The 15,633-nt window shown below is 40.9% G+C and overlaps 1 protein-coding gene across 5 annotated transcripts in view; it reads left to right on the forward strand.

Annotated features, from left to right (window-relative positions):
- Positions 1-7,503: 7,503 nt before the first annotated feature.
- MINDY2 (MINDY lysine 48 deubiquitinase 2) overlaps positions 7,504-15,633 on the forward strand; it is a 70,710-nt gene continuing 62,580 nt past the window's right edge. For 2 of the 5 annotated variants that reach the window (XM_059180631.1, XM_059180632.1), the window contains exon 1: positions 7,504-8,521. In XM_059180631.1, coding sequence (XP_059036614.1) covers positions 7,655-8,521 — 867 coding nt within the window. In that variant the 5' untranslated portion in view covers positions 7,504-7,654. The remainder of the gene's footprint in view (positions 8,522-15,633) is intronic. The other 3 variants (XM_059180630.1, XM_059180628.1, XM_059180627.1) reach the window with 2 other exon arrangements.

Below are 15,633 nucleotides of genomic sequence, written 5' to 3' on the forward strand. Positions count from 1 at the left end.
CTTATATTTTGGAATATTCTCTACGACTCTGATCCATTTTATACTGATTTGGTTATTTCATGAGAATGAAATAACTTCATAGTAGGCCTCCTATACTACTGTGTAATCATATTTTTATTTCACTCATAGATGCTTATGTCTTGTCTTCCTAACCAGATCATAACCAATTTGAGGGCAGTGATGATAATATATTTGAAGAGTTTTGCTCTATGTTTCCATTTTATTCACAAAGCCACATAGCAAAGTCATCCACGTTAATATTTTTCCCTACCTTTTTTTCTCTTACAAAAGGTGAAATCTCATGTTAAGGTGAAATCTCATGTTAAGAGAAGTAAATTGATTTACTCAAGCTTGTAAAATTAGTGCAGGACCAGGTTTTGGTCCTGGGTCTTGTGGTCTCCATTCATCACAATTACTACTACACTAAGCTGCTTCTGCGTGACCATGCTTAATATTCCCTTTTGTGCCCCAAAGCACCATGCTGTAGATAGTCAATAAATATTTACAGAGGTTTATTATTGTAATTAGAAGCCAAATGAGTCATAATTCCTACTATATGCATATAAACAATTACCAACTATACTTCTCAACAATGCAAGTGGTTATTATCTGATTATTACTCTAAATGAGTATTTCTCAATGTATGGCCTGGGGAATACCTGCATCAAAGTCACTTAGGATGCCTGTCAAAACTGCATATTCCTGGGCACCTGGGTGGCTCAGTGGGCTAAGCCTCTGCCTTCCGATCATGGTTTTAGGGCCCTGGGATCGGCCTGCAACCGGTTCTCTGCTCAGCCGGGAGCCTGCTTCCCCCTCCCTCTCTGCCTGACTCTCTGCCTACTTGTGATCTCTCTCTCTGTGTCAAATAAATAAAATCTAAAAAACCCCAACAACAACAACAACAAAACTGCAGATTCCTGGGCTTTTCTCCAATTCTATTGAGTTGAATTCCTGGGCTTGGAGCCCAGAAACATGCATTTTTTTTTTTTTTTTTGAAACATGCATTTTTAAAAATTAATTTATTTATTTAAGGGGGTGGGCAGCAGTAGAGGGAGAGAGAGAATCCCAAGTGGATTCCCCAGTGAAGGCTGAGCCGGCCTGTGGGGCTTGGTCTGACGACTGAGATCATGACCTGAGCCCAAATAAAGAGTCGGACACTTAACCGACTGAGACACCCAGGTGCCCCCCAGAAACATGCCTTTCTCTTAAAAAAAAAAAAAAGAAAAGATTTTATTTTTTTATTTGACAGAGAGGGATCACAAGTAGGCAGAGAGGCAGACAGAGAGAGAGGAGGAAGCAGGCTCCCTGCTGAGCAGAGATCATGACCTGAGCCGAAGGCAGAGGCTTTAACCCACGGAGCCACCCAGGCGCCCCCAAAATATGGTTTTCAACATGATTTTGAAGTTATACACAAAACACACAAGTGCACATGCACGCACATACACCCACAAACATGTACAAGGGAGAATATATGGAAAAAATGGCCAAAAAACTACTTCAGATAGTTCTGGGTGTGTAATGAAAAACAAAATTGGCTATAGAAGGTGACTTTAGAAGCTTTCTGATCTTGCTAAGTTTATTTATTTGCCACTGGGGTGAGGAAGAGAGGCTTACCCTAGTGCTAGAATAGTAATTTTCAGGGCGCCTGGGTGGCTCAGTGGGTTAAGCTGCTGCCTTCAGCTTAGGTCATGATCTCAGGGTCCTGGGATTGAGTCCCGCATCGGCCTCTCTGCTCTGCAGGGAGCCTGCTTCTTCCTCTCTCTCTCTGCCTACTTGTGATCTCTCTGTGTCAAATAAATAAATAAAATCTTTTTAAAAAAATAGTAATTTTCAAACTTTACTGTGAATAAGAAACACCTAAAGGTCTTGTCAAAGCACAGGCCTCTGTATCGCTGGGCTACACACAGAGTTCCTGCTTCTATAGATCTGGGGTGGGCTTAGAGAATTTTCATTTTTAGTAAGTTCCCAGGTGATGTTAATACTACTAATCCAAAAACCACACTTTGCGCATAACTGTACTAAAATTGAGAGAAATCTAGCAAACTGGTAGGAGTGGCTTTTTTTTTAATAAGATTTTTATTTATTTATTTGACAGATCACAAGTAGGCAGAGAGGCAGGCAGAGAGGACTCCCCACTGAGCACAGCAGAGAGCCCAATGCGGGGCTCGATCCCAGGACCCTGGGATCATGACCTGAGCCGAAGGCAGAGGCTTTAACCCACTGAGCCACCCAGGTGCCCCAGTAGGAGTGTTTTTGAGGAGATGTGTCCTAAGGCATGGTATATTTGATCCAAAAACAAAACCTTAACCATTGTCATAATGCCAGCACGATAGGGATTTTGAGATGAAAGTGATGGAATATAATCCTTGAATGCATTCCTGATCAGCCTATCTAGACCCAAATTTAGGTCACACTCTTAAAAAGAACTACATAAGCAAAATTTTTTAAAAAACTATTTTACCAATACTTAGCATAGTAGAGCTATAATGAAGGGAAAAGAAGGTCGTTTTCTTCCATTCACCATCATGCATCTTTAATACCACCAGGACAGACGAGCATCTGGTGAAGCAGCATGGAGTAGAAGCAGCACCTGGCAGAATATCATAGGATTGGGTTTGTTTCTGAACAGGTGTGGGACTCCTCATGGGGGCTCTCAGAAATAATTAAATAGGGGATGTACTTTGCAGGAGGCTGGAATTTCTGCATAAGCAGTTGGGGGCCACAGCCAGCACAATTTGAGTTACATGGAAACACTTGATTTTAACTCACAATTTTACCACCATATCTTGAGCAGGGAGCAAGAGAAAAGAAGAAAAGGCATATATGCCCCACACCTGTGTGATCTGCTCTGACCCAATTTTGGTTCAGCTAATAATAAAGAATCTTCAAATTATTTTTAGTAGAACCATAAGAGTCAAATAGTTTATATAAAAACAAAGTAGTTCTCGGCCCTATCCCTTCACACTTCTGAGTGCTATTCTTTAGAACCAGTCCCATTCAACTCCTAGATATTCTTTAGTTCTTTACCTCCCATTTCTGAGTAACATGATAACACTCGGATTTCTTCATTTAAAAACTGTAGAAAAGTGTTTACTGATTTATTCCTATGGGAGATGAGGATTTAGGAAGAAAAATACATAGGCCAGGGAATAATTAGAATGCTGATACATCCTAGTAGTAAGATGATAAAGACTCAGCAAGGTGGGGGAGGCTATAGGTGAATGAAATAGAAAAGGAGTGTATAATGTCAGTAAGACTTGATGGATGAGTATGATTAATAATCAGTAAATAAATTAGGGTAAAAGTCAAAGATAGTACCAACTTTTCTGTCATGGTACTAAAAAAGCCATGATCCAACTTAAAAAAACAGAGTACTTTAAAAGAATAATCATTTTGAGAGTTAGAGATTTTTCTTTTTCTTTTTCTTTTTTTTTTTTTCTTTTTGGTTTCTTAAGCCTGAGGTAACAATTGGCCTGTGATTTTAATTAGGGTAATGTAGCTTAATTCCTCAATTATCTAATACTAAAAGATTTTTCTCATCTGAATTTTTATGTTATTGCTTATACCACTCAGTATTTTTTTTTTTAAGTAGGCTCCACACCCAGTTTGGAGCCCAACATGGGGATCGAACTCACAACTGTCAGATCAAGACCTGAGCTGAGATCAAAAGTTAGACACTTAACTCAGCCAGGCAGGTGTCCACCACTCACTTAGTATTAATTATTAACTGAAATATTCTCAATATTTCATGTGAATATATCTTATTTCCCAAAACAGATTTGGCCCTTCCAAAAAGTAAAATCAATGTTTTACACTTGTTTTCTCCCATATCTCACTCTCTGGCACTGTCAGTAACCCCATACTAAGGATACTTTTTATAGCATATTGTATAGACATCATTTGAAAAATGGTAAAGGATACATTAAAATCCGTGATCAATATTCTAAGAGATGAGAGGTCAGGTGCCTTTAAGCAAGAAAAAGGAACTAGAAAGAATTCTTGGAAATTAAATATACAATAGTACCAGTAAACAATGCATTAAAAAGAATTTTTAAAAAAAGATAAAGTTGAGAAAAATCTCTCAGAAAGTAAAACAAAAAGATAAATAAAATAAAAGAATAAATAAGAATTATTAAAGAAATGAAAAAAGAAAATTTTCCAGAACTGAAGAACTTAGTTTCTACATTGAATGTGATCACCAAATATGCATCCCCATGAATAAAGAAAAACCCACCCAAAAGTATATCAGATACTGAAATATCAGAACACCCAGAAGAAAGAGACTATCAAATAACCTTCAGAGAGAAGACGTAAGTTCTATACAAAAGTTCTGGAGTAATCAAACTATTATAATCATCTGGAAGCTAAGAGATGATGATCGATGACTTTAAAATGAAGGAAAACTATTTGCAACATCGAATTTTATATCTAGCCAAACTGTAAATATAAAGGTAAAATAGAGGTCTTTTTTCAGACACACAAAGTCTACAAAAATGTGTTTCCTATGCCTTCTTTCTCAGGAACCTAAATAAGAATATGTTCCAAAAAATCAAAGAAAGAAGAAGACAGGAAATCCAAGAAAGAAAGGAATCAACATGGGAATGAGGAGGAAAGAACTCTAAGACAATAGTGAAGAGAAGTCCCAGGATGGGAGCTGTGCAGCAGCCCTGGGAAACAGTAAATTTAGATCAGAGTAAGAGAAGTGTTTGAGGAGGGATATACCCAAGATTAAAATGGATCTGAAAGGCAACCTCATAGGTTTGACTGGTAAGTCTTTGGCTGAGTTAGTGGTAGGTGAAGAGTTAAGCAAAAAAGGAAACAATAAGGTAATTGTTAATTCCAGGAAAAACAAAAACTTTAACAAAACAATAAATGTAATCATAGTCATAGTAAAATACCCAACTTAAATGGTAAGTAATATTCACATAACTTTTAAGCTGTGAGTACCTTATTTAATCAAAAATTTTTAAGTAATTGGGGGGTTGGAACAAGAGGAGGAAGGAAGGTATGAGAGAAAAGAATAAATCCTCATCTCCCATAAGAATAAATCAATAAAATCTACAATTTTTAAATGAAGAAATCAGAGTATAATTATGTTACTCAAAAGTTCAGGTATAAGGAGCTAATGAATACCTAGGAGTTGAAAGGGACTGCTTTGAAAGAACTAAAAAATGTAGAGGAATGGAGCAGGGAACTGCTTTGTTCTTAAATAAACTATTTGACTGTAAGACTGTTGTATCCATAACTTGGAGAATAATTTAAAAATTTTGGGTAGTTACTATTATATTTTAAAATGGTATATTTTACCTTACATTTAAGTGAAGATATATACAAGCAGAATGAGACATTTTCAGCATGTTGTCTTCTGGGATTTCTCCCTAGGTGACACTCCCCACCTCCTTAGAAAAATAGCTATGCACATTTTTGCAAACTTAAACCACTCTTCACCACTGTTCATGTTAGCTTATGTAATTCCTGACAACATATAAAAAGAAAAATTGGTTCTGTTTCTTTCTATTAATAAAATTATTAAATTATGCATGTGAGCATTTGAAACACATGAAACATTTAAAACAGTAAAAACTACCAGGACAAGTACAGGCCTATCTAAGCAGGTTAAAAAAAAAAAAATAGTGAAAGGCTATTATTTGAGACATGTGTGCCATACATTTTGGCTCTGTGGTTTCTGGCCTGTAAATGACCCCATCATTCAATTTATTCATGTAATATACCCTCACTTATTTATTTATATTATTATTTTTTTAAGTAGGCTCAATGCCCAATGTGGGATTTGAATTTACCAATCTGAGATTGAGTTACATGCTCTGACAGATCCAGCCAGGTACTCCTATAATATACCTTTCTATCTACTTACATTCAAGGCATCATGCTAAATTCTGAATTAACTGAAATCTCTAATATTCTCATTTGCACTTAATGGCCCTAAATACCATAAAACGCTTCATCTATCATCCAGCAGCGTATATCTTATAAACTCTACAGGCAAAGCAACCCTGGAACCCCAAGATCAAGAGCCACATGCTCTGTGGACTGAGCCAGCCAGGAGCCCCCAGCAGCATGTATCTTAATCTGTTAACATTTGCAGCCTTTATTCAGGGCAAAATCCTGATTTGAACAATAGTATTTATTGCTTATAAATTGATATAGAGACCAAAAACACATAAAACTTCCAAATTCAACATTCTGAAGATGCTATTATCTTTTAAAAATTTCCTCTTTTCCAGGAGTTGGATAAATATCACAATATTGTGTTAATGCAAAAAGGTGGAAGAAGCTCCATCTTCTGTATTTTCAGGAAACCATACTCTCAAGCAAGTATTAAAAATAATGCAATAAGAAAAAAAAATTACTAGACAGTAAACCCAACGAAGATATAAACCCTTTGTCTTAATCACCTTAGCATCCCCAATGCCACATTACCCAGGAATGTACTTTGTCCTGAAATGTGTTACATGAGTGAATGAAACTAGTTTGTAATTTTGTCTACCTTCTCTAAAAGAAATAAATACCATTCCATTAGGTGTCAGGTAATAAGCCACTTGTCAACTGTTCTATCTCTTGAGCCTAAAAAATAATGATGAAAGACTAAAAAAATAAGCGGCGGAATGGGGGTGGGGGCGCGCTCCTTGTCTAGAACATGTCAGAATAGGATCCGAATCCCATTTTGTCACCAAAAAAAACGTCAGGCTACTCCGTCGTCTCGGAAAATTGTGTGACTTTAAGACGACTCAATTCAAATTAGAAAACTCTTTCGAGAACAGGCACTTCCCACTGTATCCAAAGTGAGGCCAAGTTAACAAAACCGCAAAGACTTGGCTAATTCAGGCACAAGCTAATTTATTATTACTGGCCCAAATCACCTCCTTTTTTTTTTTTTTCCTTGCTGTGCAGGCCAATATCCACAACCGCACTGACGCCTCGAGTAGGGCGAACGGTTTCACCAGTAGCTGGTGGGGAGCCCAGTTTTTCTGAGCCAAAACCCTGGGAGACTGGGATTTATGCGGTGTAGTAATCCAAACACCTCGAGTAGATTCCAGCCTTTAAAAATCTGCATCTCGTAAAAAAAAAAAAAAAATCCTTCAATTTTCCCTATTACAAGCCGAGGAAACAAATCTGAGCTCTTCGGGGACGAGCTCTTTTCCAAATAACACAGACACTGCCAACTCCCCACGCTTGAGCCCTAACTGGGCAACACACAACCCAGGTCTGAAGGGTCACAACAACCTGGACGCCGTCCGCCTCGCCTTTACAGAAGCCGCGCGCGATCGGGATGCCCCACAGTTCCACTTCCGGCCACAGAGTGAGAGGATGTTTTCCTTCTGGTCACGCCCTCCTAGCCACGCCCGCCACGCCCCCCGCCTTCCCAGCCCGAGCTCCCGCAGGCGGGCGCGCAGGAGGGGCGGAGCCCCGTGGGGGCCTCTGCGCCGTTCGACTTCACCGGCCGCGCGCAGGCCCGCCCGAGCCAGCGGATTGTGTGGTGGCGCGCGCGCGCGCGCGGTGCCCTCCCCGTGACGTGCCTGGCCGAGGCCGCGCAAGGGCGCTGTTGCTGCCAGAGCCGCTGTCATGGCGTCCGAGGCGCTGGCTGAAGAGAACCCGCCGCGGTCTCCTTAGAGCAAGGGGCTGGCGGCTGGGTATGGAGAGCGGCCCCGGGAGCCTGCAGCCGCTAGAACACAGGGTGGCCGCCGAGCCAGCGCTAGGGACAGGTTCTCCGCCGGAAGGGCAACCGGAGACCAGGCTCGCCTCTGGGGATGGTCCTGGAGTATGGGCGACGGAGAACAGCGGCGGGAATGGGCAGGGGGCGGCGGCCGCCGGGAGGAGCCTTTTGGACTCGGTTTCTCCAGCCAGCTCTCCTCAGGTTCCTGGACCCTGCAGCTCTTGCCCGGGCTTGGACTTAAAGGAGAATGATTTGGAGAATCCTGCTGCCCAGAAGACGCCTCCGAGAGGGCAGTACAAGGTGACCGCCTCCCCGGAGACAGCCGAGGCCGGAGCGGACCATGGATCGGGTCCGGCCGGAGACGCCGGCCCCCGCCCGGATCCCGCCGGCACCTGCGGGGCAGAGTTGGCGGCCGCCGGGTCCGAAGAGCCCAGCAGCGCCGGCGGCCTCAGCAGCAGTTGCAGCGACCCGAGCCCTCCTGGGGAATCGCCGAGCCTGGACTCCCTGGAGTCGTTCTCTAACCTGCATTCTTTCCCCAGCAGCTCTGAGTTTAATAGTGAGGAGGGAGCCGAGAACAGGGTCCCCGGGGAGGAGGAGGAGGAGGAAGAGGGCGCCGGCGCGGGCGCGGCGGTGTTGCCTGGGGCAGTGCCTCTGTGCCGCGAAGAGGAGGAGGAGGGGGAGGAAGCTCAGGTACTGGCGGCCTCCAAGGAACGCTTCCCGGGACAGTCTGTCTATCACATCAAGTGGATCCAGTGGAAGGAAGAGAACACACCCATCATCACTCAGAATGAGAATGGACCCTGCCCTTTGCTGGCCATCCTCAATGTTTTGCTTCTGGCCTGGAAGGTACATTCTGCAGCTTTCTTATTTCCTACCGCTTTTGGGGAGGGGGAAACGGGGTGAAGAATCTGCTGCGTGTCAGCTGACAGCTTCCTCTTTTCTTTGCTCATTCACCAGTATTCTGTTCCTTGAAATTCTTTATGGGACTCCTTTTGTCCAAAGAATATTCTTCTATGTTATTTCGTAAAGATTGCCAGCAGCCCCAGGTCTCTCTAGTGTTTAAATAAGAGTTCAGCCTGAACTCTTAAAAACAGCTAGGACTTAGAACATCCTAAATCCTAGGATTATTTTTTAAACTATATTTTTCTACGTTTCCTTCTTACTGACCTTGTCCAATATGCAAAAGAGTGAGGAATTGGGGAAAATTATCTTCAGAAGTTACCATCAGTTCGTGTTATCAAGAAGGAAGTTTTGATGGTTATGTTTAGTCGATTTTCTAACTAATACTTGTGACATTTCGTTGTGGATACTAAGGAAATGGTGGCAGGGAAGATGTGGCCTCTTTGACAAATTCCATTTAAGGGAAAGCATTGGTCTGAGCCCAATTACCATAACTTCTTGGTTTTCAAAGATTGTTTTCATCTTATGCTTGATTTTTACTTTGGCTCTGCTTAAGTAGTTTGGCATTATTGCTAGTAACCTCGCATCAGAATATGTTAAGGGAACTAAAACTATAATGAGTAAAATAAGGAAAGACATATTCAAGGTAAAGGAGCAACAACAACAACAAAAAAGGAAGGGGTCTTCAAAACTTAATTATATCAAGGACTCAATGAGTTTATGTATAACTGAAGTGTCTTACCCAAGCTTGCAGTTTTAGGGTGTTGAGAAGAAGCGTCTTATAGCACCCATTTTATTTCCAAATTGTAATTATATCTGTTGATAAAATGTTTCCTAGAAGAAGAAAAAAACCTGGATTATTCTGACCAGTTAGGAAGAAAATCAAGTTAAGGGAATAGTATTTATTACGTGCCTTCATTTTCCTGTTACTAGCAAGGGCTGATGCAAGAGAAATAAGATTAGAAACCTTAGACGTATCCGGTACGTAAGGGCACTCCAGTGTTTGTTGGAGGCTCTTCCTACTTTTGAAGAGCTGTTGAGCCATTTGGGGTTACATCATCGACTTACTTGAAATTATTAAAGGACAGTGCAGGACAAAACACTGTAAGTGCATATAAGTATAAATATGTTTATATAAATACAAACTTTTAGGTTATAGAAAACAGATGGAAATGTACTAGAAATTCCAAAAGGGAAGTTTTCTTTGTTTTGGCATATTCCCGGAGAGCTTCATGGAATTTGTGGTCTTGAACTAAGCTTTTAAGGAAAAGTAGAATTTAAAAGAATAGGGAAATGGAATCCTGGGAGAGGGAAGGTTGTAAACAAAAGGGATGAAAATAGAATGGATAGAGAGAGAGAGAGTGTGTGTGTGTGTGTGTGTTTGAATGACAGAAGTGGTAAGTTCATACTGGTGAATCATAAATAAGATTGAAAAGGTGAAGAGCCACTTGATGAAGGCCCTAAAGGGTTAGAGTCTGGTTAGACTTGATATATGGGCCAAAATCCCCAGGTTTTGTTTTGTTTTGTTTTGTTTTTAGGAAGGAATAACAGTTTCCTTTGGGCTTTTCTCTTCTCTTAGTTTCCATACAGTACTGCAGAAGTTGGGAGGATCTCCTTCCCCTGGTCTGGAATTTTGGGAGATAGATGAGCATTTAATTGTCTTTTTCAAAGACGTGGCCTGATGGAATAATCAAACATTTGAGTTCCCATTATGGGTGAGGTACTAGAAATACAAAAACAAGATGTAAGTCTGCCGTTCTGTAGCTTGCTATTAGTGGGGAGACAGACATATAAATAATTACAATGCAATGTGCTAAGTTCTAACTATGCTTTGGAATTACAGAGAAAAGAGTAATGGGATGGGATGTGTCAAGCGGAAGCTTTATAGAAGAGGTAACCTAGGAACTGGGTCTAAAGGATGAGTAAGAAGGCCTTTCAGGCAGGGGGAATAGTGTCTTCAAAGATGGTGAAGTAGAAAAAAAAAAAAAAAAAAGATGGTGAAGTAGAAAAAAATTTGTTCTCTTTCCTGATTCCAGCCTTGATGGGGAGTGCAGAGGAAGAGGGGAAGGAAATGGCAGTGGCAGAACATAAAATTGATTGGTTGGGTTAGACTGTTAAAGAGCAGGCATGCTAATTAATTTAGAGGATATTTTATAAATCTGTGGCTTTTAGCCTTCTTTCTGCCTCCAGGCTATGGCTACACACAAATGTTACTCGTCAGTAAGCATCAATAGGGAGACAGATAAAGGTCTGATAAAGTGGTGTTTTCTAAGTGAGCCAGGGGGGCTAGATGTCAGATCTGTTTTCATAATAATACTAAGATGTAATTTGTCTTTTCATTCTCATTCTTTCACAAGTGTCAGTGGAGTTTTCCAGGTTCTGTGATGTGTGGTGACATCATTCCTCTGACTGGAATGTGTGCTTATGTATTCTTCTGTTTAAAACTTTTCTCCTTTTTCATTTCTAGTATGGTAAGTATGAGGAGATAGAACAAACATAGACAAAAGTTCTTTGGAATTTTTAGGCTGTAATGGTCCTGACACTAGAAGGTCTGAGAAATACTACAGTAAAGAAAAATAATAAATACATTATAAAAGTAGCTGTCAGATTTCAGAAGACCCATTGCTGGTGCTGTTTACACTTTATATTTAGCTGATAATAGGGAACTATTAAAAATTACTGGACAGAGGAATAAGGTGATAAAAGTGGTCTTGTTGGAGATTAGACTAAGGGTAAGATTGTATAGCAGGAAGAATGGATAAGGATAACCTTTTTGGATGGGGAATTTTCTGCCCCTTCTCTTTGATAATGTTGCAGCCTAAATGATGAACTAATCATTAACGGACATAGGAAATGAAGGAGACAACCCCATCTTTTCTAATCTGGATTGATTGGGTAATTCAGAAGATAGAGAATTTGTTTTAGGTGGGAGATGTCAAAGTTTGGTTGTGTCAAGTTGGAAATGTCTGATGGGGGACATGATAATATAAATATCCTTATGCCTCTGAAAGCATGGAGTGGGTCTCTGGGAAGAGGTCAAATTATAGAGGAAAACTGAACAGGGGAATTATTGCATAGGTGTTAGTATGGTAGCTTACTTGCCGTAAGTATGAGAATAAATGAATACTCCTTAAGGAGAGGTGAACAATAATTCTCAACTTTTTTCCACCCCAATATATGTGGTGAACAACAAATTGCCAGCTTAATTCCTTCCTGTAATCCCACCCTGAAATTTCCCATGCCCTCTTCAGTAGATATAGAAAAACAGAGGAACAAAGATTAAACTTGCTGTGGAAAAGGGCATGCTAAGCATTAAGGGTGAGAGAGTGTAAAAGAAACTAGTGTAGGCATAATTTAAGATATCATGGAGAACTGGAAGTAGGACAGTGTCGTGATAGTAGTCTTGGAGAGAGAGACTGTAATAAAGCAGTCAGTTATCATTGTCAAGTGCAAAAGCATCAAGGAGCTATTGGAATAGGAAAGATTTTTGCTGAAAAAGGACAGGTGTGAGGACAAGGTTGCTAAAAGTTAGGATAAAATGACTCCTTACAAGTTCACTTCAGAGGGAAGGAACAGCAATCTCATTTTCTGAAGTAATGGAAGGAATGGGACAAAGAAGATAGAGAGAAAAGGTCATGTTAAGAGAAGTAGGGGGACGTGAGTGACTCAGTCAACTGAGCTGTTGACCCGTGGTTGTGGTCATGATTTTAGGGCACTGTGATTGAGGGCCTGCATTTTTGAGCTCCACCCTTAGCAGAGAGTCTGCCTGTGGATTCTCTCTCTCCCTCTCCCCTTTGCCCCTTGCTCAGGCACGCTCTCTATAAAGTAAATGAATTTTAATTTATTCATTAAATTTAATTCAAGCTCAAATTTCTAATTCTGTTTCACTGACAGCAGGGAAATTTACCTAAAATTATGCTTTGGAATAAATTCCATTTTGCTTCTTTACTTCACACTATACTTGTTTTTTTTTAATAGTTTTTCTTTAGTCTTTCATTTTATCTTTTGAAAACAATGCCATCTATAGGTATATTTGAGGTTGTGACCCATTTATTTAGAAGTGTTTAAGGGTGCCTGACTGGCTCAGTCGGTCGGTAATACAACTCTTGATCTTGGAGTTGTGAGTTCAAGCCCCACATAAGGTATAGAGATCACTTAAAAATAAAATCTTAAGGGGCGCCTGGGTGGCTCAGTGGGTTAAAGCCTCTGCCTTTGGCTCAGGTCATGATCTCAGGGTCCTGGGATCGAGCCCCACATCGGGCTCTCTGCTCAGCAGGGAGCCTGCTTCCTCCTCTCTCTGCCTGCCTCTCTGCCTACTTGTGATCTCTGTCTGTCAAATAAATAAATAAAATCTTAAATAAAATAAAATAAAATAAAATCTTAAGGAGCACCCGGGTGGCTCAGATGGTTAAGCGTCTGCCTTCAGCTCAGGTCATCCTGATATCAAGCACTGCCCCTCTTCCATGGGGCTGTCTGCCCAGGAGGAGTCTTCTCTTTCTTCCTCTGACCCTCCCCACTGCTTGTGATCCTACTCCTGTACTTTCTCAAATGAATAAAGAAAAAAACTCAAAAACCTCTAAATAAATACATAAAAATTTTTAAAGAAAAGTAGTACTTTTTTTAAAGTGATTTTTTCTTTATTCATTTGAGAGAGACAGAGAGCAAGCTGGGGTAGGGCAGGGGGAACGGGAAGAGAGAATCTCAAGCAGACTCCTCGTTGAGCAGGGAACCTGGCACAGGGCTCAGTCCTAGGACACTGGGATCATGACCTGAGCCAAAACCAAGAGTCAAACGCTCCCCAGACTGAGCCACCTAGGTACCGCATATTACTTTAGTAATAGAGGGAATCCCTACTTTGTCACACTTTTCTTTTCTTTTTCTTTTAATGGTTTTATTTATTTATTTGAAAGGGAGAGCAGAGCAAGGGAGAGAGCACATGAGTGGAGGGGAGAGGCAGAGAGAAGGAGAAGCAGGCTCTCTTAAGCAGGGAACCTGGTGTAGGGCTCTAGCCCAGGACCCTGGGATCATGACCTGAGCTAAAGGCAGCCACCCAGGAGCCTATACATATGTTTTCTTTTAGAAAGAATTTTATAGGTTTTGAGACTCAAACACTGAAAAGTACTTCAGTAAACTTAAATATATTGTGATTGAGGACAGATAGTTTTGTAATAACTAATGATTACGTATCTAATCACTATGTAGCATTTTAGTAGAAGAATGAAAGTACTGTTCTGAATTAGGATGCTGGAAGCACATCTCCTACATAGCCATTTTGGGTAGGCAATTCTTCCCGGTTTTCTTTGCTTAATAGAAGCTGAGACCATCTCCTACTCCCAAGTCAAGGGAGGAATGCCAGGATTCTGAAGTAAGATTTTTTTTTTCTCTTTTTATTAAGCTGGTTTCTCCAGACATTAAACCTAGAAAATGAAAAATAAGGATTGATATATTTGATGCTATAAAAAATGAAAAAGCTGAGGGGCACCTGGGTGGCTCAGTGAGTTGAGCTCTAACTCTTGACTTCAGCTCAAGTCATGAACCTGGAGTCATGAGATCAAGCTCAGAGCTGAGTGTGGAGTCTGCTCAAGATTCTCTTCCTCTCTGGGGCGCCTGGGTGGCTCAGTGGGTTAAAGCCTCTGCCTTGGGCTCAGGTCATGATCTCAGGGTCCTGGGATCGAGCCCCGCATCGGGCTCTCTGCTCGGCAGGGAGCCTGCTTCTTCCCTCTCTCTCTGCCTACCTCTCTGCCTGCTTGTGATCTCTCTCTATCAAATAAATAAATAAAATATTTATTAAAAAAAAAAAAGATTCTCTTCCTCTCTCTCTCTGCACCGCACCCCCCATACATGCGCTTTCTAAAAAAAAATTAATAAATAAAAGCTGAAGGTTAAAAAATAAAACAAAATTACTCCTCCTTTTCCCCCCAAAACACCCCACCAGGAACTAAACCAAAACACACTATAGGCCGAGGGAACTATTTACCAGATGATGTGTGCATTTGTTAATTTCTTCATTTCTAAGGAGCCCTTATAAATTAGAAGAGATGAGCAACCCAATAGCAAAATGAGCAAAAGCCATTACCAGAAAATTCAGAGAAGTGCAAATGGACATCATCTCTCTCATTACCACTTGCTGATTAAGGCACCATGGAGGTAAATGTCTTGCCAAGCAATGAATTTTTGCTCTAGTTCTCCCTCCTTCTTTGACAGCTTTTCCCATACCCTCTTCTTGCTTCGGACTTGGTTTTACTTTTTTTTCCTTTTAATTTTTTTTTTTTTTTTAAGATTTTATTTATTTGACATAGAGAAAGAGAGTGCAAGCACAAGCAGGGGAAGTGCAGAGGGAAAAGGAGAAGCAGACTTCCCACTGAGCAGGGATCCTGTAGTGGGCCTTGATCTCAGGACTCTGGGAGCATGACCTGAGCCAATGGCAGGTGCTTAACCGACTAAGCCACCCAGGCCCCATCTTTCTTTTTTCTTAAACTTCCTGACTTGTAAGAACATTGCAATCACTCAATTTTCTCTCATTTCCCTTTTCTTTATGTAGGCACAAAGCTCTTTCGAGGCTTTCCAAGTGTGTTTATTCCTCATAAAAGTGGAAAAACAGATGGTGAGCCAAAGATTCCACTTTAGCCTCTGCCCACTTTTTTTTTTTTTTTAATATAGATCTTGTAAGAAGAGAATAATAACTTCACACGGAGGTGTTTTGTTTACACAATAGATGCAAATAACACTTATGAGGCTTTGATTTTCAATCTCTGAAGCATTAGGATTGGTATAGTATCTCTGGATTTGTGAGATAAAGTAAATGGATACAGGCTGATGACAGTATGAATAATGCTGGTGGCTGTAGTAGATTTGTTCTGTAGGTAATAGCTTGTCCTATTAATGTTGGGTTCATGGGGCGCCTGGGTGGCTCAGTTGTTAAGTGTCTGCCTTCTGCTCAGGTCATGATCCCAGGGTCCTGGGATTGAGCCCCTCATTGGGCTTTCTGCTCCATGGGAAGCCTGCTTCCCCCTCTCCCACTCCCTCTGCTTATGTTCCCTCTCTTGCTGTATCTCTCT

Source organism: Mustela lutreola, chromosome 7 (genome assembly GCF_030435805.1).
Source record: "Mustela lutreola isolate mMusLut2 chromosome 7, mMusLut2.pri, whole genome shotgun sequence".
Taxonomy (NCBI): domain Eukaryota; kingdom Metazoa; phylum Chordata; class Mammalia; order Carnivora; family Mustelidae; genus Mustela; species Mustela lutreola.